The sequence below is a fragment of the Sabethes cyaneus genome, chromosome 1 (genome assembly GCF_943734655.1).
Source record: "Sabethes cyaneus chromosome 1, idSabCyanKW18_F2, whole genome shotgun sequence".
Taxonomy (NCBI): domain Eukaryota; kingdom Metazoa; phylum Arthropoda; class Insecta; order Diptera; family Culicidae; genus Sabethes; species Sabethes cyaneus.
Window position 1 is genome coordinate 68,109,944 of NC_071353.1, and position 21,190 is coordinate 68,131,133.

At 43.2% G+C, this 21,190-nt stretch overlaps 3 protein-coding genes across 3 annotated transcripts; 2 read left to right on the plus strand and 1 right to left on the minus strand.

Moving 5' to 3' along the window:
• The first annotated feature begins 1,006 nt into the window (after positions 1–1,006).
• LOC128745785 (uncharacterized) lies at positions 1,007–2,248 on the plus strand. Its single transcript, XM_053842861.1, has 2 exons — positions 1,007–1,064; positions 1,116–2,248. Exons 1-2 carry the CDS (start codon positions 1,007–1,009, stop codon positions 2,246–2,248), a joined length of 1,191 nt encoding a protein of 396 aa, XP_053698836.1.
• A 1,443-nt stretch (positions 2,249–3,691) lies between these two features.
• On the plus strand, positions 3,692–5,390 carry LOC128745786 (uncharacterized). Its single transcript, XM_053842862.1, has 2 exons — positions 3,692–4,945; positions 5,016–5,390. The coding sequence occupies exons 1-2, from the start codon at positions 3,692–3,694 to the stop codon at positions 5,388–5,390; spliced, it is 1,629 nt and encodes a 542-aa protein (XP_053698837.1).
• A 9,363-nt stretch (positions 5,391–14,753) lies between these two features.
• LOC128745787 (uncharacterized protein K02A2.6-like) lies at positions 14,754–15,605 on the minus strand. Its single transcript, XM_053842863.1, has one exon. It carries the CDS (start codon positions 15,603–15,605, stop codon positions 14,754–14,756), a length of 852 nt encoding a protein of 283 aa, XP_053698838.1.
• Between the last annotated feature and the right edge of the window lie 5,585 nt (positions 15,606–21,190).

The following is a 21,190-nucleotide window of genomic DNA, read 5'->3' on the forward strand; positions in this document are numbered from 1 at the left end:
TAAAATTTTTGAAAAAATCATAATTTTTTTATTTCAGATTTTGATTCTATAGTCTTTTCCGCTTATATTGATACTAAATTTGTAATGATCCGATCACGGAAAGTGGGTGAAAAACGGTCATACACATAAGCATTCCAATGCAGCGTGGAACAACTTTGGCGGAATAAAACACTTTTATAACTTTTGAGGTTTGTAAACGAAACACAGCCAGAGAAAAAAGAAACAAAAATGTTTGTTGGGAGCATCCTGCTGTATGCTGCATCCAAAGCAACATCCTGTTGTATCAGTAAGATGCCCTACGTACACTCTGATTAGCTGATGCACACTTGTACCGATAATACCATCATGGTTTGCTGGACTTCATACTTATTATTACTACTTAAAATTTTAGCTAACGACGGCATCTCAGAGTTTACGCGAATTTTTCTCCAGTTCTACATCGTTGACGGGCTGCTATCTTCGACACTCTGGCTGGCGCCCTCTCAATGCTGACTTTCGCATGCCTCCACCTATCGATCATTCTCAATATTTCATCTGAAATTCTGCCGGTGAATGCAACAATTACTCCAAACTAATTCGTATCTTACCTGCACTGATTTGACATCTCTCATCTCACACATCAAATCAAATTGTCCACCATTACTGCCAAATTTTTCGCGAACCCCTTAAAACTTTTGGCAAACCCCTGGGGGTTGGCGAACCCCCATTTAGGAACTGCTGCTCTAACGGGTCGTCTGTAGACAGCCTTCGCTTTTGGAGCTCCAGAGCCACATACGAAATTTGTCTTGAATTGACAATATGAAAAATATGTTTAGAACAGATTTCCTGACATTTTGATATTAATATCAATACATTCTGAACATGCGTTCAAAAGTTATCATCTTTCAAAAACAAAAATTCTGAAAAATTCTGAAAAAAATGATGGTGCGTGATTGATGTGTTATCGTGGAAGTTCCCCGAAGTTCCGTTAGCTGATTCACACTTCCATATTCCAGCCGACATTGACATGATTGTCGGAGGGGAAATCTACCACGACTTGCACACTGGCAACAAGGTATTGTTCGGTGAAGGACAACCTGTATTCCTCGAGACCGCTTTCGGATGAACTGTCACAGGAAAGGTATCAATCAAATCATTCGAAATCCCCCGAGTATGTCACCTCACCACTGTGGACCGAAACTTGGAACAAGCTCTCCAGAAATTCTGGGAGTTAGAAGCTGTCGAACCGTGTTCTAAGGTCACAACCGAAGAATATCTCTGTGAAGAACTGTATGCCATTACCACCACTCGCGATTCGTCGGGTCGTTACGTTGTTTCCTTGCCACTCACCCGCGATCCGCTCGTCACTCTAGGTAATTCACGTACCATTGCCAAACGTTGCTTGTTGAACCTCGAAAGACGTTTTAAGCTAGATCCAACCACCAAAGAGGCCTACTGTCGCTTCATGGAAGAATACGAACGCCTAAACCACATGGTGAAACTCGTGGATCCAGTAGACGAAACCCAGCCGCACTGCTACCTGCCGCACCATCCGGTGTTTAAAGGGTCCAGCACTACCACGAAGATTCGAGTCGTGTACAACGCGTCTTGCAAGACCTCGTCTGGATTCTCTGTGAACGACTTACAGTTAGTTGGACCCGTCGTTCAAGAAGATCTACTGTCGATCCACATCCGATTCCGCATCCACCAGATTGCATTCGTTGCCTACGTGGAGAAAATGTACCGGCAAATCCTGCTGAACCCCTCGTGTCGCCGGTATCAACTTATCCTCTGGCGTCCCAGCCCAGATCAACCGATCGCAACGTACGAATTACAAACCGTAACATACGGTTTCGCGTCAGCTCCATTCTTGGCAACCCGTACGCTCCAACAGATTGCGCTGGACGCAGCCGTAACATATCCAGCCGCAGCCGCGGCAGCTCAGAGAGACTTCTATGTGGATGACTTTCTGTCTGGTGCCGACATTGTTGAAGCCGCAATCCGCATTCGCCGTGAGATGTCCGCCATGCTATCAACCGCAAGCTTTCCACAGCGTTTATGGTCGCTGAAGACCGATGAAGGAGATTCCTACGAGTGGGATCGTCCTTTACCTCCAACTCTCCAAACTGAGTGGAAAGAATTCCACGGAACACTTGATACCATAGCCACTCTCCGCATTCCACGTTGTGTATCCTTGGCTAACGCAACCTCATTCCAACTCCACGTCTTTTCCGATGCCTCACAGAGAGCATACGGAGTATGCTGCTAAGTTCGCTCAGAATGCGCCGAGAGCGTTCATGTCCAGTTACTGACGTCCAAGTCCAAGGTTGCTCCGTTAGTTAAGCCACAAACAATCGCACGTCTGGAGTTGTGTGGGGCCGTGTTAGCAGCCAATGTTTATAAGAAAGTGATCCAAGCTCTTCCACGACCCGCTGAAGTTTTCTGCTGGACAGACTCGTCCACTGTACTACGAAGATCGAAGCAAACTGCGAAAAGAAGCGGACGTAAAAAAATTTCGACATTTTCCATATCTTTTTTTTTTGATAAAATTCAAGTAAATTAGAAGTGGAAACTATTATTTTCAAGTGTTTTGTTTCGGATAGCCATTGAGAGATCAAGTGTTTTAATTTTAATTTGAAATGCTCACAAGTGGAGACGTCTTCGAAATATTACGAATGGTACTGTTGAAAAATACCATAACCAAGACCTGTTTCATGAAATTCCGGTGGTTCGGAGCCCCTAGAATGGCAGCGTTCTCCTGATATTTGGCAACCCACAGTCTCATCACGGTAATGGGTGGATCGCCTAGCTGAAATTCTTCCGAAAAAAATCACCGCACAAGCGCAACCCGTTTCAACCTTACTTCAAAATATTTCCAACGGTGGTTCCTGAACATCAAACAAGTTATCAGCACCACTTTCTACGCCGATTCGAAAGACGGGACCATCAAACTTAGCTAATAGCATGGTGAACTTTAGGTCCAGGTTAATCATTCGACTTGAATCTGCCGTTCTAACGGAACAGAAGTACTGGTGAGATCGTTTTATAACTACATTATTTTAAGGTTGTTTTATGCAACTACATGCACGTAAATTTATTTACTTTATTATTGCTTCATTTTGTTGTTTAACAAATTAATTGATATATGCCATGTCTTTGGTAGTTTGGTGGTTGGTGTATTTGATCTATTTTAGAGAGCGAAATAAGGCGCTATAACCTTGGCCAACAGCAGCCGGGCTTTTGGAGTAAATGCCATAAGTTCATCCCCGAGGGTCCGGAGTATCACTTTATCATTATTAGCATAGATACTCCCAACGAAAACAAAGTTAAAATTACTCAGAGACGGTTGGTACGAGACGTCCCCGTTTCTTCATCCCCTATTGATTTAGAAATGCATCTATGTATGAATAACTTATTCACACAAGATTCAATTCGTATAATCGTCTTTGCGGCAATATTTCACAGTTGGCCTGGCCGATTAAACATTTGCGATATATTTTTGATATTTTGCAAATGTTAATACTGACAAGAAAATAATTTGATGTATTTCTATGATTAGAAATAATTAAAATTATTTCCAGGAATCCTTTATTGTGGCTGTGATGATATTAATAAGAATAAGAATAAGAATAAGACAGACTCGTCCACTGTACTACACTGGTTAGACTCCCCGCCATCCCGATGGAAACCATTCGTAGCTAACCGGGTAGCTATGATCCAGGAAACTACCGAATCCTGTCATTGGAACCATGTTCTAGGAGCCTCCAATCCAGCTGATCCTCTTTCCCGTGGAGTCAATCCGGTCGACATCGAACAACATTCGCTTTGGTGGAATGGTCCGGACTGGCTATCCCTGCCACCATCTCAGTGGCCCGTGAGCGAGTTGCCATCGCTCGACCCTTGCTGGATGTCAGAAGCCAAAACCAAAGTAGCTATGATCGCTACTGTCGACTCGACGTTCTCCGATCCACTATCCAGCCGATTTTCCAGCTTTAACAAGCTTCGTCGATGTATTGCATATTGGATGCGATATTTTCGTGCTTTGAAAGCAGCCTCCAAGAAGACCACCATCGTACCATTTGAATATTTGACCACTGCTGACTTCCGTGAAGCAGATACCGCCCTTTACCGACTAGCCCAGCGTGAATCGTTTCCAAAGGAAATTTCCAATCTTCTCTCCGGCGATAGAGTTGCAACGTCATCGCCATTGAAATGGTTGAAACCGAAGATCAGCGTAGAAGGCATCATCCGAGTCGGTGGGAGACTCGGCAACGATGCTGTTTCCGAAGATGCCAAATTTCCAATTCTTTCGTCAAAACATCCGCTAGCGATTCTGCTGGTCAAGTACTACCATCATACCCTGCTGCATGCTGGTCCCCAACGGATGCTTGCCACAATTGGCCAGAAGTTCTGGATCATTGGTGGTCGAAACCTAGTTCGTCGCATATACCACCAGTGCCACACGTGCTTCCGCAGCAAACCCGCATTGGTGCAGCAGAGTATCGCCGATATACCAACATCAAGAGTTATACCAACAAGACCATTCGCCGGATGCGGGATAGACTTTTGTGGTCCCGTGTATGTTAAGTCTTCGATACGCAACCGAGCCCCAACAAAGGCATACATTTCCGACCTATCTACGGCGGCTTTCTTAGCCGCACTCCGCCGTTTCGTCGCCCGACGTGGATGGATGAGTGAAATCCACAGCGACAACGGTACTGCCTTTAAAGGTGCAGCAAACGAGCTGCACAGAATCTACGAGATGCTGAAATCCAACGAAACGGATCGGAAACAAATCCGCGACTGGTGCGCGGAACATGAAATTGTTTGGCGTTTCATCCCTCCACGAGCACCGCACTTTGGCGGGCTGTGGGAAGCCGCCGTTAAATCAGCCAAGAACCACTTATTACGCGAAATTGGCACAGTCAACGTAACCTATGAGGACATGGTCACCCTATTAGCCCAAGTGGAAATGTGCCTGAATTCCAGGCCCCTGGTTCCAATTCCCACCGATCCGTCATTTCGAGCTCACACAGAAGCGATTCCAGCGAATCTGGTCCAGGTGGGCACCAGAATATCTCCAGCAACTACAGTCGGGAGCGACCAAGTCCAGCCCTCCCGTCACAATCACACCTGGCGCTGTTGTGGTGATAAAGGACGATAACCTGCCACCAATCCAGTGGCCGCTCGGAAGGATCACCAAGGTGCAGCCGGGCAAGGACAGCGTGGTACGCGTCGTCACCCTGAGAACTGCAACCACCGAAGCTGTCGTCCGACCGGTTGCAAAGATTGCGCTGCTGCCGATGCAGGAGCATCTAGAATCCGTAGATGACCAGGTAGAGTACGCCAAAATTGCTCGAGGCCTTCGTGGGAATCAAGCAGGTAATTGCGGTTCCAATACCTTACAGTAACCTAGTCAAGGCTACCTGGTCTTTCTTTTCCCAGACGATCGACGATAAACAAGGGCATTGTCTATCAATATCCGCTTGCTATTGAGTGAACGATTTGCTTATTAAATTTTATGCGTGCTTGTGTGTATTGAGGTTTACCCTTCCTTCAAAGCTTGATCTACTTTACCCACTTATTCCTCACTGCCAGTACTATCCCATATTATAGCCGTTCCTGGTGAGGACTTATTCGTACCTCTGACCAGTACACTTAAACTATAGGAGGGACATTTGCACTGTCAAGAGGCTTCAGAGGGTATATATAGAATTCAGCATGAAGGAAGGGTAAATGGAGGGGCCTGAGAATAAACCCATGCTATAGTCACTTGACATCGAATGGCTTGATTCTACTAAGATTCGAACCCACGACCACTCGCTTGTCAAAGCAGACTCGGTAACCTTGCGGCTACGGAGCCCCCCAAATTTCCTCATAACTCGAGAACTAATCAAGCAAATAGAACCGAGAAGCACGTTACCGGTTGGCCACGTTTGGATTGTCGTCTACGCTTGGGTCAGCGACTGAATAATAGCGATTATAGCAAAAAGAAATGCAATGCAGGTCATACAGCAAACACCCGGGCGATATTACAATAGATCAACTATACTGGTCGCAGTGATGAGTCCACACATGGAAAAAAAAATGAGGAAATTTGAATTTCATTTGTATAGGAGCCCCCCCTCCTAGAGTGGGTAGGGGTCCCAATTCATCATAGAAAAAATTTTTGTCTCCAAAAACACCCACGTGTCAAATTTGGTTCCATTTGCTTGATTAGTTCTCGAGTTATGACGAAATTTGTATTTCGTTTGTATAGGAGCCCCCCCTTTTAAAGTGGGGAGGGGTTCTAATTCACCATACAAAATATTCATGCCCTAGAAAACTTTCACATGCCAAATTTGGTTCCATTTGCTTGATTAATTCTCGAGTTATGAGGAAATTTGCATTTCATTTGTATAGGAGCCTCCCTTCCTAAAGTGGGGAGGGGTCCCAATTCATCATAGAAAAAATTTTTGTCTCCAAAAACACCCACGTGCCAAATTTTGTTCCATTTGCTTGATTAGTTCTCGAGTTATGAGGAAATTTGTATTTCGTTTGTATAGGAGCCCCCCCTCTTAAAGTGGGGAGGGGTCCTTATTCACCATAGAAAATATTCTTGCCCTCGAAAACTTTCACATGCCAAATTTTGTTCCATTTGCTTGATTAGTTCTTCAGTTATGAGGAAATTTGTATTTCATGTGTATAGGATCCCCCCCTCCTAAAACGGGGAGGGGTCCCAATTCATCATAGAAAAAAAATTTGTCTCCAAAAACACCCACATGCCAAATTTGGTTCCATTTGCTTAATTACTTCTCGAGTCATGAGGAAAATTGTGTTTCTTTGGTACAGGAGCCCCCCCTCTTAAAGTGGGGAGGGGTCCTAATTTACTATAGAAAATATTCTTGCCCTCGAAAACCTTCACATGCCAAATTTGGTTCCATTTGCTTGATTAGTTCTCGAGTTATGAGGAAATTTGTATGGAAGCCCCCCCTTGTAAAGAGGAGAGGAATTATAATTCCCCTTATAAAGAGGGGAGGGGTCTCAATTTACCATAGAATAAATTCTTGTCACCGAAAATACCCACATGCCAAATTTTGTTCTATTTGCTTGATTAGTTGTCGAGTTATGCAGAAATTTGTGTTTCATTTGTATGGGAGCCCCCCCTCTTAGTGGGGGGAGGGGTTTCTAACCATCACTAAAACCTTTCCTGGCCCCAAAAAACCTCTACATGCATACTTTCATCCCGATTGGTTCAGTAGTTTTCGATTCTATAAGGAACATACGGACAGACAGACAGAAATCCTTCTTTATAGGTATAGATTGTAATGATTGCTTAATTATTTGTTAACCGTACATTAAGGATTGTTAAATTGTGATCCAGAAATAGAATTATGAAAATTTATGCACGTATATTGTCTCCACTTTGGTACTTATATGTTCTTATATAGTGTGTAATATAACTTTTTCATGCGGATATGATTTCGTATCTCAGTTGCAACCGAAATATACAAACCAAATTGTTAGCTGGGATGCGCATTGTAGTGCGCCTACAAAACGTGGTGTGTTTCAGCAAAGACAACACAAAAACTTCAGATATTTAATAATCACTGCCTGCGATTTATCATTCGTGCCTGGTGGTGTGAGAACTGGATATTGAACGAGAAATTTCATCGTCGATGTCATAAATGGCTGTTAACAATAGAACTTCGATAACGTATGGTGAATGGGATCGAACACCTTGAGGAAAGGAGCAAACGAGATCTTCAGAAAAGCACTCGCCTTGGATCCGTAAGGACAACGAAGAAGAGGCAGATTCAGAGGCTCCTAGCCACGCAGGTTAGACAACGTTATCCGGGCTGTCGAGGAAAACCTTTCCTGACGACAAATGAAAGTCATGACGGGTAACCGTCGGTGGTAGAGATATTTGATTTTCATCTCTTTGTTCTAGCGGCGGACTTGGACTAATAAGTAAGTATTCACATATGGGTAGCTCTAGAAATGTACACGGGATAGCGCTGCTTCGTAGACGAGAATCACCAACATACCAAGATCCAAAAAGTAACATTGATGTGCGTCGAAATTAAACGACAGTTATAAGCAGTGTTCAAAGGACTGAAGCAAACGAATCTGGCTGGTTGTGAGCAAGCCAAGCAAGCAAACGAATCTGGCCTTTGGCTCGAAGAATGGCACTGTCTATACGCTCAGTTGATATTCATCTCGGGTAGACATTGAAGGTTTACTATTAGCGCTGTCAATAGAGCTTCCAAAATGAAAAGCGGAGGAATTTGTTACGAGCGATTTGTTAGTTCCGCATTCGGCTATAAAAGAAAAGGTCAATTATCTACATTTTGGGGTTGCAAACTTGAATTATGTCTATATTCGGTTTTGTTGAGTCGAAGGTGGGTAGAAGCAGGAAATCAAAAGAGGAGTTGCAGACACATCACGAGTTGATGGCAATACAGTGTTGCCATTTTAACCGTTATGTGTGCAACAGGGTACCCGGGTACCTTTTCAGTTTTAAAATTGTTATAACTCATTCAATTTAAAACATACGTCATTGAAATTTAGCGACATTGTAAAACTCGTTGATATTAAGTAATTGAGGGTTTTTTGGTGCATATCCATAAAGGGGATTAGCAATGAGAGGCACTTGAATTTTTTTATTACGTAGGAGGGCGACAAGGGTACCCGGGTACCCATGATTTGCTATGTTTATAACTTTGGCTATCTTGAACCGATTTGGATGAAACCAGTGGCATTTGATTCGTACATTTATCTAGTTTTGATTAGACAAAGCATTTGGCCATCAAATGACATGTAGTTCCCGGGAATCGGTAATTCCGGAGCAACGTCCGGTAAAACGTGGGAAGCCGCTTGTTTTGAAAGAATATCAGCTTTCAGCAAAGCTATTAGCTTTGAACTTGACATTGTGGACCCTTTTTTCATCCTATTATATTAATTGGTTACTTTAGATCGCATTGGCCATTCCAGAATTGGTTTCCTGTAGGGTTACAGATGACCAGTTGGGTGCCTAATCCAATATTAGGATTGGTTTAGCGGATCTTTTAGATGTTTTGAACTGATATGGCCAGTTTAGTACTGATTAATAATTTTGGAACTGGTTCCAAATGTATAACGGATGGTTCTACGTTTTGAACTGTTCTGATAATGCTAAGCATTATCTTGAATCCTGCGGTATCATCTGGGATCCCGTAGAAACCATTTTCGAAATAACCAATCAAAATACATCGAAATGTAAAAAATATCACCTACCGAACTAATTCCAAGAACTTTGATACCCATATTGCTAGGTTTTACCTCCAATCCTAGACTGGCCACCCATGACCCCACAGGAACCTACTCCAGAATGGCCAACCTGATTCATCTCGTTATATGAAATAGTTCATTGTATGAATTTTTAGAGTTTTTATATCCGCGTGACTGATTTTCGAGCAATACAATCAGTTCTCTACCTCACAGCGGACACTCTGTCGGAATTCCGGAATTTTGAGCCCCGTATGTCTTTTAATGGCCAAATGGCCAAATAATTCAAAACTAGATAAATTAACGAATCAGATGACACTTATTTCATCAAAATCGGTTTAAAATTGTTGATTTTATGACAATATCAATTTTGGGTACCCGGGTACCCTTGTCGCCCTGCTAAAGGTGTTTTTTTTGTCGCACACATAACGGTTAAAGCTGGTAACAAAAAAACTAGAGCGGCTATTAGAAGAGTTGTAGCTTCGTTCAATGTTGAAAGTTGCAGGAAGGCTTTGTAAACGTTCGCTATGAAGAATGTAGGCACAGAACAGAAGAGGAAGTCCGAACGATTCGGCGATCAAAACTGGTAACAGAGACTTCTCGCGTAACTTTTCAAAAGGACCTAAGTAACATTGAGAGACTCTCTTTGGCGTCCCTCTCTTCTGATTATTACGGCGACATGAATGCGTTCCAACAAAAAATTTCCTCATGTTTAGCTAGATAATGACGCTAGCAACCGATTCATGCAAAGCTGGTGTTTTAAAGTGCATTTGCATTACCGTGGGAGGTGAAATAGAAGAGGCACGAAGAGAATCTCTCATTGTTACTTAGGTCCTTTTGAAAAGTTACGCGAGACTTTTTTGTTTTTCTTTTTCTTTGGGAAGGTTTTCGCAGAGAAGCGAATAACAGCAATATAAGCAGAACGCTCGCTGCCAATCGCATAGCAGCTTTCACATGTTTTCGTGTGCATTCGTATGCGTTCGTGTGTTTTCGTGGGAAAAAGTGACTCGCTACCGCCAGGTTCGCTAGTATCTGTAGAAAGTAGCATGTACGTGTTTGGATTTCTACTTCCACTTCTGTTCTGTGATGTAGGGCAACGGTTATCCACTGCAGGAAGATGCGTAAAGGTATAATATTGGTGACAGGGAATGGTAGACAAAGATGTGCGAACTCTATTATTGCCCTTTGCATTGAAAGTTGGATTTTGAGCACACTTGTTCAGTCACACATTTTGTAGGTGAGAAAAGTTGCCAAAATTTCGTGGTAAAAACCCATGAATCTTGGTTGATTCCTATTTGAATTCTAATGCTTACGTAGAGTTGTTATCGACGCTACGAATAATATAAAAATAGTTTCTAAATACATAATTCCGCGCATAATTCATAATTTGAACAAATATGCAGCATATATGAAATAAATGAAAAATTAAATACTATTTGCTTTTCCTACAACTGGTACTGGCGCCAGTGCTAAATCAAATGTCAGCTCAGATGGGAGAGTTGTAATGATGGGAAATGCCGATCAAAATCTATAACGATTATTGATAAAGTTTTCTTATCGTTAATAATTAATAACGATAATATGACAGTGTAAGCAAAAATACGTTAGAAATAGAACAAAAATGTTAAAATAATAACAAGCCAAGAAGAAGATTTCATTTTAAACCCTCCAATTTTCGATACTTTTCCGTGACGATAAAGTTTGATGGTATTATCGATATGAGATTACTAGCGATATTATCAGTAGCACACTTTTCATCACAGTTTTGAAGGTTGCACTTTATAACTGTGCAGTCCAATAGACCAAATCATCATACCGTCAACTGACAGATACTGGCGCCCTTGTTTACATTTTGGAAAATTTTCCTTTTCGTTTATAGCGAATGTAGCGTGTGTTTTACCATTTTACAGGCATAATGGCTTTTTAAATTTAGTCCTAATGCTGTTTAAACTCGGGTTAAACAACAAACTTGCCGACTAAACAGCTGAAACTTTTTTGGACTCTGCGGTCTGTTTGTAAACAAGGGCGCCAGTATCTGCCAGATGACGTCACCTTGATTTGGTCTATAGACCAAATCATCATACCGTCAACTGACAGATAGTGGCGCCCTTGTTTACATTTTGGAAAACTTTCTTTTCCGTTTATAGGGAACTAGCTGACCCGACAAACTTCGTATTGCCACAAATTAACCTGTGTTGTACATAAATCATGAATCTCGGATGATCTTTGTCACTTCTCGAGTTTTGCAAGCCCCCCAGTGGGCGGCGCTTCCGACGGCGGGTCACCGGCAACACTCGCGACCGTCTCGTCCTGAATGATCTAGTGTTACTATAGATAGTTTTTGTGGTCTTGTTATTGATTAATGTTTTATGGAAGAGTCTCGAATTTCTCGAGTTGGATTAGTTTTTGAGTTTCGCAAAAATTTCTGTTTTATTTGTATGAGAGTCCATATCCCCCTACCACAGGGGTGAGAGGTCTCTAACTATCATAAAATAAATTCAAGACTCAAAAATCTCCTACATGCTAAATTTGGTTCCATTTGCTTGATTAGTACTCAAATTATAAGGAAATTTGAATTTCATTTGTATGGGAGCCCACCCTCTTAAAAGAGAAAGGGGTCGTAATACACCACAGAAAAAAAATTCTGCCATCTAAAACTCTCACATGCCAAATTTGGTTCCATTTGCTTGATTAGTTCTAAAGTTATGAGCAAATTTGTATTTCGTTTGAATGGGAGCCCCCCCCCTCCTAAAAAGGTAAGAAGTCCTAATTCATCATGGGAAAAATGGTTGCCTCCAAAAACACCCACATGCCAAATATGGTTCCATTTGCTTGATTAGTTCTCGAATTATGAGGAAATTTGTATTTCATTTGTGTAGAAGCCCCCCCTCTTGAAGTGTGGAAGGATCCTAATTCACCGTAGAAAATATTTTTGCCTCCAAAAACCTCCACATGCCGAATTTGGTTCTATTTGCTTGATTAGTTCTCGAGTTATGGGGAAATTTGTATTTCATTTGTATTGGAGCCCCCCCTCCTAATGTGGGAAGAGGTCCTAATTCATCACAGAAAAAATTCTTGCCTCCAAAAACACCTACACGCCAAATTTGGTTCCATTTGCTGAATTAGTTCTCGAGTTATGAGGAAATTTGTATTTCGTTTGTATAGGACCCCCCCTCCTAAAATGGGGAGGGGTCCCAATTCATCATTGAAAAAAAAAATTGTCTCCAAAAACACACACATGCCAAATTTGGTTCAATTCACTTGATTAGTTCTCGAGTTATGAGGATATTTGTATTTCATTTGTACAGGAGCCCCTCCTCTTAAAGTGGGGAGGGGTCCTAATTCACCATAGAAAATTTTCTTGCTCTCGAAAACCTTCACATGCCAAATTTGGTTGCATTTGCTTGATTAGTTCTCGAGTTATGAGGAAATTTGTATGGAAGTCCCCCCTCTTAAAGGGGAGAGGAGTTATAATTCCTCTTATAAAGAGGGGAGGGGTCTCAATTCACCATAGAATAAATTCTTGTCACCAAAAAAACACCCACATGCCAAATGTTGTTCTATTTGCTTGATTAGTTCTCGAGTTAGGAGGAAATTTGTATTTCATTTGTACAGGAGCCCCCCCTCTTAGAGTGGGGAGGGGTCCTAATTCACCGTAGAAAATTTTCTTGCCCTCGAAAACCTTCACATGCCAAAGTTGGTTCAATTTACTTGATTAGTTATGAGGAAATTTGTATTTCATTTGTATAGGAGCCCCCCCTCCTAAAGTGAGGAGAGGTTCTTATTCATCATAGAAAACATTCTTGCCTCCAAAAGCACCTACATGCCAAATTTGGTTCCATTTGCTGGATTAGCTCTCGAGTTATAAGGAAATTTGTATTTCGTTTGTATAGGAGCCCCCCCCTCTTAAAGTGGGGAGTGGTCCCAATTCATCATAGAAAAAAATTTTGTCTTCAAAAACACACACATGCCAAATTTGGTTCCATTTGCTTGATTAGTTCTCGAGTTATGAGGAAATTGGTATTTCATTTGTACAGGAGCCCCCCCTCTTAAAGTGAGGAGGGGTCCTAATTCAACATAGAAAATTTTCTTGCCCTCGAAAACCTTCACATGCCAAATTTGGTTCCATTTGCTTGATTAGTTCTCGAGTTATGAGGAAATTTGTATGGAAACCCCCCCTCTTAAAGGGGAGAGGAGTTATAATTCCCCTTATAAAGAGGGGAGGGGTCTCAAATTACCCTAGAATAAATTCTTGTCACCGAAAACACCCACATGCCAAATTTGGTTCTATTTGCTTGATTAGTTCTCGAGTTATGCAGAAATTTGTGTATGGGAGCCCCCCCTCTTAGTGGGGGGAGGGGTCTCTAACCATCACTAAAACCTTTCCTGGCCCCAAAAACCTCTACATGCAAATTTTCACGCCGATTGGTTCAGTAGTTTTTGATTCTATAAGGAACACAGGACAGACAGACAGACAGACAGACAGACAGACAGACAGACAGACAGACAGAAATCCTTCTTTATAGGTATAGATGTGGCGTGTATTTTAACATTTTACAGGCATAATGGCTTTTAAATTTAGTCCCAATGCTGTTTAAACTCGACTTAAACAACAAACTTGCCGTTTAAACAGCTGAAACTTTTTTGGATTCTACGGTCTGTTTGTAAACAAGGGCGCCAGTATCTGCCAGATGACGTCACCTTGATTTGGTCTATTGAGTGCGAAGAGCGCAATAAAGATTTTCGGATATGTCGTGTTGTTTATTTTGGAGCGTCATATGGCAAGACAGAGAGCAGTATGAAAGTGAACTAACTTCAATATGGTTAACAAGGATAATTGGACTGTAAACAACAGAGATATCACACACGTTAGACGGAGGGATCGGCCCTACAGGGTTGCTCACAGATACCATTAGGAATACACCCAAGGTATTCAAAGCCATAGGGTATTATGCCGTAAATAATTGTTGCCAGGACAATAGATAGTTAAAAATTGGAAGTCTTTAAAAGATTCCAATTTTTAACTGACCGAAATTATAAGAGGGTATAGCTCGATAAACAGCGGATCATTAGTTCGTTGGAAAACTTAACGATCAGTGCGCTAGGATCGTACTTGTTTTAAATTAAAAACAGTTTATTTTTTTATTGTGAGATAAAATTAAGATGATGTCGTTTGTTGTGTGTAGCTAAAAGGACAATACTAGGTAATTGTCAAGTCGTAAAAAGTGTATTGTGAATAATAAGTAGTGTATTGTAAAACTTACATTCTAGTGCCAAACAATTATACAACAAAAATGGTTAAAACGAACAATTTACGAACTACGAAGGCCACTATCAGTAGAAGCTCATATACGATGGGTCCGATAATGGCCAACCCATGATGAAATTCGCGGTCTGAGAATTTTACATCGGATAGTGAATTGTTCCGTTCAGCAATTCATCTGGTGAGCGGCGCGGCGGATTTTGGAAAACGATGATACACTGAACTATAACAACTCTCCCCCTTTTTGAAAAGTATTGCAAGAAAATTAAAAATTTAGCCTGTTAGGGGGCTTAATTACTCTACTTGACCGAATCGGTTGCCAGCGAGCCAGGTCTGCATTGGGTGGCGGTACGTCTTCCGATACCACGACTTGATGTCCGCCGTTCGCCACGGGTTGAACAGGCGGAGGAGGTGCTTCAGATCTTGATGCGTACGATATACCAGCCGCTGGCAGTTCCACATCCACTGCGTGGTAGTAACCACCACTGGATGTAACGGTAGACGAAGAGAACTTTGCAGATTCCTGACCAGTACCTTTTGAGAAGGCATCAGCAGATGAAGTTATATTTGGTCCTACGCCAGCCATATGATCCACATGTCTTTCCCACAGTCTTCCGTCATCTAAACGCACTGAATACCGCATTTTGCCCAACTTGGAAACGACTTGTCTAAACTGCCATTTCTGTGTCGACAAGAAATCACGAACACGAACTCTATCACCATCAAAGAACACTCGGTTAACGGGATTAGCTGGTCTTTTCTCGGGTTTCGTTGGCAGCATTAGATCTAGTCGAGATTTGATCTGTCTACCGAACATCATCATAGAAGGTGATTGTCCGGTTGCCGGGTGGATCATCTTTCGGTATGTCATTAGAATGTTGGCAAGTTCAATGTCTAATTTCGATTTTGGACAGCGAATTGCTTTAAGCTTCTGCTTAAAGGTTTGCACGTATCTTTCGGCCTGTCCGTTCGTCGCGGGATGGTAAGGTGCACCCATCTTATGCGTAACTCCATTCTGCTTCAGGAACTTCTCGAACGATTCCGACGTGAACTGTGTTCCGTGATCGCTCACGAAAACTGACGGTAGTCCAAATCGGCTGAAAATCTCCCGACACATTCTTTCTGTAGGTTCCGCTGTGATTGATCTACAAATTCGAATTTCCGGCCATTTTGTGTAAGCATCAACCATAATAAAGAAATACGTATCCTGGAAAGGTCCAGCGTGAACTCTCTGAAACGGTTCAGTCGCAGGTTCCCAAGGGTGAGGCAACACTTTTACAGGCTCCGAACGAATCGATTGACACTCAGCGCAATTCGAAATCAATATCCTCGATATCCCGGTCCAAGCCTAACCACCAGCAATAACCCCGGGTCAGAGATTTAGTACGCGTGATGCCGAAATGGGTAGAATGAAGCTCTGCAAGAACCCGTTCTCGAAGCTTAGCCGGAACATACACTCGTATACCTCGTAGCAAACATCCATTTTGAAACGTAAATTCGGACTGATCGATGCCAAACCGATCTCTTCCTTCGACTGCTTGTCCATACCTTAAGCCTTGAATTAATGTCTGAACGGATTTGTCCTCGCTTGTAGCTTGCGACAGCTCGTCTGTTGTCAACGGAAGGGTATCGATTTGATTCAACTCTGCCATATCCGACTCTTCGATTATATTTTCCGGAGAACACTGTTTTAATGGAATCCTTGACAACGCATCGGCATTCGCATGATCAGTGGACTTCCGGAACCGCACCTCGTAGTCGAAAGATTGTAGGTAAGTAGCATAATGCTGCATGCGCAATGCAGACATTACAGGTAAGCCTTTGTGCTCACCGAAGATTTTTGTAACCGCATGGTTGTCCGTTACCAGAACAAATCTACGTCCGTACAAATACTGGAAGAACTTCTTGACACCGAATATGATAGCGTAGGCCTCCTTGTCTACTTGCATGTATTTCTGTTGAGTACGATTGAGCGTTTGTGACGCGAACTGGATAGGGCGTTCTGAGCCATCCGGATAGACGTGACTCAGTACAAACCCCACACCGTAAGGAGAAGCATCGGTAGCCAGAAGCAGAGGCAATTCAGGCGAATAGTGCACCAAGCATTTCTCGGATTGCATCTGCTGTTTAACTGTATTGAACGATTGCTCACATTCTTTCGTCCACTTGAACTCAATGGTATCCCTTAGTAAATTGTTTAACGGGTAAAGCGTAGTACTCAAATTATCGAAAAAGCGACCATAGTAGTTGATGAAGCCGACAAAAGAGCGCTCCTCATCTTTACTCTTGGGTCGCGGCATGTGCTGAATGGCATCCGTCTTTTTCTGCACCTTGTGAATACCTTCACGATCGATTAGGTAACCACAGTATTCGATTCTATCAGCAAAAAAATCGCACTTCGTTTTATTAACTCGAATGTTGTACTGATCTAACCTACGTAGCACTTCCTCAAGTCTACTCAGATGGATCGCATCGTTGGGTCCCGTCACTTTGATGTCGTCTAAAAACACTAATACCATCAATTCCTTGTAAAATTATTTCAATTTGTCGTTGCCAAATAGCTGGCGCGGATGCAATACCGTACATGAGGCGATTAGGTCGATATAACCCTCGGTGTGTATTTAATGTCAATATTTCCCTGTCTTCTGGGGCCACCTCTAGCTGAAGATACGCCTGCACTAGGTCGATCTTGGAAAATTTCTCACCTCCTGCTAATGACGCAAACAGCTTATCGACTGTTGGCAGTGGATGTCGATCCACCTTCAAATTGGGGTTTACGGTTTGTTTGTAGTCCCCACAGATCCGAATTCGATTGTCCGATTTCTTAACCGGAACGATGGGAGTCGCCCAGTTGCTGTTGTCCACTTTAGTCAGTACCCCTTCAGATTCTAATTTGTCCAACTCTTTGTCAATCGCATGTTTCAAGTTGAACGGAACTTTCCGGGCTCGCAGAAAAACTGGACTCGCATTTGGTTTTAAAGTAAGACTCGCCTGCACAGAGGAAATTTTACCAATTTTACACTTTTGTGTATGTTACAAAAAGCTGACTCAACGCATTGGGAATGTTGAGTGGATCGATCGAATGAACTGTACCTGAAGATTGCAAAACCGAGTTCCAATTGACCGGTAAAACTTTAAGCCACTCTCTGCCAAGTAGAGGATGTTTACCCGAGTCTACAACATACAAAGGCAATTGCGCGTGCATTCCGTTATATTGCACATCCGCATCTAAAACACCCTTCACACGAATATCAGTATTGCAGTAACTAACAAGATTTAAGTTACTATTACGTAGAGCACACTCCCGAAAGTATTTATCATAGCACTGAGTATTGATTATACTGACAGGACTCCCTGTGTCAACTTCGAAGCGAACCGTAACACCGCAAACATTTATTGGTAGCCACATTTTTGCATCTAATGGACGAGAATCAACTGTGCATATCTCACCTACTTGAGCATCCCCACTATCATCAGTGTCTGAATCTGAATGCTCGCGCACCTCTATGTGGCTAGCCCTAACGGTATTTTGCTTGGCTTTCTTCATGCACACCCGTTCAAGGTGACCTTTGATTTTGCAAAATGAACACACAGTGTTCATATGTCGGCACTTCTTAGCTAAGTGCGATTTATCGCCACAGCGATAGCATTGTAAATCACTAGCCGATTTAGCAGCAGAGTGGTCTCAGCAACGATCCCGTAAATAGCAAACGCAGTTTCTAGTCTCTCCACCCATCTATTCCATCGAATTTTTTTCCTGTCGAATGCATCGATGTGAAAGTTCGGTGGTGGAGTGCGGTGTGGATCCGCCGGTTGTGCCGGTTGCGCCATCCTCGTCGTCAGAATTGTTGTATCCGCAACAAAAGGCAATCGGAACCGGAGCAAAGAAAACACGTTTATACACGTTGCGATCACGTTTAATAAGAACGATTTTTGTATGTTTATCTTTTAGGGAGTGCACAAAGATAACGTTTCACCAAGGTTGGTAGTAATGATATACTGAACTATAACAGCTATAATGCTGGAACGCATTGTACTCAGAAAACGTCTAACATGTTAGTCACAAAATTGTTGCCTCTGCTGGAATGTTGATTCCAGTGATAGCGAAAAATAAAACAATGTTTATGAAGGGCACGAGGGTATAATACATCGTGCTCCGAAGGAAAAACTTTAAAATCCTCTGGTAGAGGTAGCCAGGGAATTTAGGAGAGTATCATACTTACCTGGCTGACAAACTGAGATTCATACTTACCTGTCATCGTATTTAGTCCAAATGTAACACTTATATCCGCGGCATAACTGATATAGATTCTTTAGGAATATCGGTTCCGAAATTAGTCGGTTCCCGAACACCACGCTATTTTCCCCAAATTTAAAAATCACTGTTGACAAAATACAGATTTATCGAACGACAAAATCCTATGTACAACAAAATCGTAAAATCCGGGACACCCGAGTGCCCGCGAGTCTTTAAAGTAAATGATAGCTTAGGGTGTCACAACAAAACTTTTATATGACGTCAACATTGGTTGCCGCGATTTAGGGGTCGCACATTTGAGTTTTATGAAAAAATGGCATTTTTCAGGAGTAAATTCAGAAAAATATTTTTTTTTTTTTTTTTTTTTTTTTGAAAAGATCGAAGCAAACCGCGGCCGTGTACTTACTTAATCAGCTCCAGGCCGTGGTTTCCTCTGCTGTACGAAGAAGTCGTCTCCATTCTACTCGGTCCATGGCCGCAATTCGCCAGCCACGTAGTCTACGTAGGGTCCGCAGGTCGCCTTCCACTTGATCGATCCATCTTGCTCGCTGCGCGCCCCGCCGTCTCGTTCCAGTCGGATCGTTATTGAGAACTTTTTTAACCGGGCAGTCGTCCGACATCCTCACGACATGCCCAGCCCATCGCAGGCGACCGATTTTTGCGGTGGCAGCGATGGGTGGTTCCCTAAGCAGCTGATGCAATTCATGGTTCATTCGCCTCCTCCACGTTCCGTCTTCCATCTGCACTCCGCCGTAGATGGTGCGCAACACCTTCCGTTCGAAAACACTAAGGGCGCGTTGGTCCTCCATGAGCATAGTCCATGTCTCATGGCCGTAAAGGACTACCGGTCTAATCAGCGTCTTGTAGATTGTTAACTTCGTGCGGTGGCGAATTTTGTTCGATCGCAGCGTCCTACGGAGTCCAAAGTAGGCACGATTTCCTGCCATAATGCGTCTTTGTATTTCTCTGCTGGTGTCGTTGTCTGCGGTAACCAGTGAGCCCAGATACACGAACTCTTCTACCACCTCGATTTCATCACCGTCTAAATGAATCCGGGGAGGGAGGTCAGCATTCACTTCTTTAGAACCTCTTCCTTTCATGTATTTTGTTTTCGATACATTAATGACAAGTCCTATCCGTTTGGCTTCAGCTTTCAGTCCGATGTACGTTTCCGCCATCCTCTCAAAGGTACGTGTAATGATGTCAACGTCGTCAGCGAAACCAAGAAGCTGGACGGACTTCGTGAATATCGTGCCACTCGTGTCTATACCCGCTCTTCTTATCACACCCTCCAAAGCGATGTTAAACAGCAAACATGAAAGCCCATCACCTTGCCGTAACCCTCTTCGAGATCCAAAGGGACTCGAGACTGCCCCTGATACTCGAACAACACACATTACTCGATCCATCGTCGCCTTGACCAATCGCGTTAGTTTATCCGGAAATCCGTAGTAGTGCATAATCTGCCATAGCTGATCTCGATCGATCGTGTCGTACGCCGATTTGAAGTCGATGAATAAATGATGCGTGGGCACGTTGTATTCGCGACATTTCTGCAACACTTGCCGAAGCGCGAAAATCTGGTCCGTGGTGGCACGGGCACCCATGAATCCCGCTTGATATTGCCCCACGAACTCCTTTGCAAATGGTGATAGTCGACGACATAAAAGTTGGGAGAGTACCTTGTAGGCGGCGTTCAACAGTGTGATTGCGCGGTAATTGCAACAATCCAACTTGTCGCCCTTTTTGTAGATCGGACACACGATGCCTTCCGTCCACTCCTCCGGTAGTAGCTCATCCTCCCAAATCTTGACAATGACCCAGTGCAGCGCTCTAGCCAGTGCGTCACCACCGTATTTCAGCAGCTCGCCGGGTAGCTGATCAGCCCCAGCCGCTTTATTGTTCTTCAGCCGACCGATCTCTTCTGCTACCTCCTGGAGGTCAGGGGCTGGTATTCTGTCGTCTTCTGCACGTGCTCCAAGATCTATTGCCATATCGTCACCTCCATGTTCAGCTACATCGCTGTTAAGGTGCTCGTCATAATACTGCTTCCACCTCTCGATCACCTCACGTTCGTTCGTGAGAAGATTACCGTCTGAGTCTCGACACATATCGGCCTGCGGCACATGGCCTTTGCGCGAGCGGTTTAACTTCTCGTAGAACCTCCGTTTATCGTTAGCACGGTACAGTTCTTCCATCGCCTCGCGATCCCGATCTTCCTGTTGGCGCTTTTTCCTCCGGAAGACCGAGTTTTGCCTGTTCCGTGCTTGTTTATATCGATCCACATTCGCCCTCGTACGGTATTGCAGCATCCTCGCACGTGCTGCATTCTTCTCCTGCACTAATTGCTCGCATTCGCCGTCGAACCAATCGTTTCTTCGGTTCGGATTCATTGTACCTAGTGCCGCTAGTGCAGTGCTACCGATGGCGGTCTTAATGCCTTT

What these genes read in the sequence shown, in the direction of transcription:
- LOC128745786 (XM_053842862.1), top strand. Translation starts at nt 3,692, where the DNA reads ATGATCCAGGAAACTACCGAATCCTGTCATTGGAACCATGTTCTAGGA. An exon ending in TGGTCACCCTATTAGCCCAA is followed by an intron (nt 4,946 to 5,015) that starts GTGGAAATGTGC and finishes GAGCTCACACAG; the next exon opens with AAGCGATTCCAGCGAATCTG.
- LOC128745785 (XM_053842861.1), top strand. Translation starts at nt 1,007, where the DNA reads ATGATTGTCGGAGGGGAAATCTACCACGACTTGCACACTGGCAACAAG. An exon ending in TGGCAACAAGGTATTGTTCG is followed by an intron (nt 1,065 to 1,115) that starts GTGAAGGACAAC and finishes GAACTGTCACAG; the next exon opens with GAAAGGTATCAATCAAATCA.
- LOC128745787 (XM_053842863.1), bottom strand. Translation starts at nt 15,605, where the DNA reads ATGTGTCGGGAGATTTTCAGCCGATTTGGACTACCGTCAGTTTTCGTG.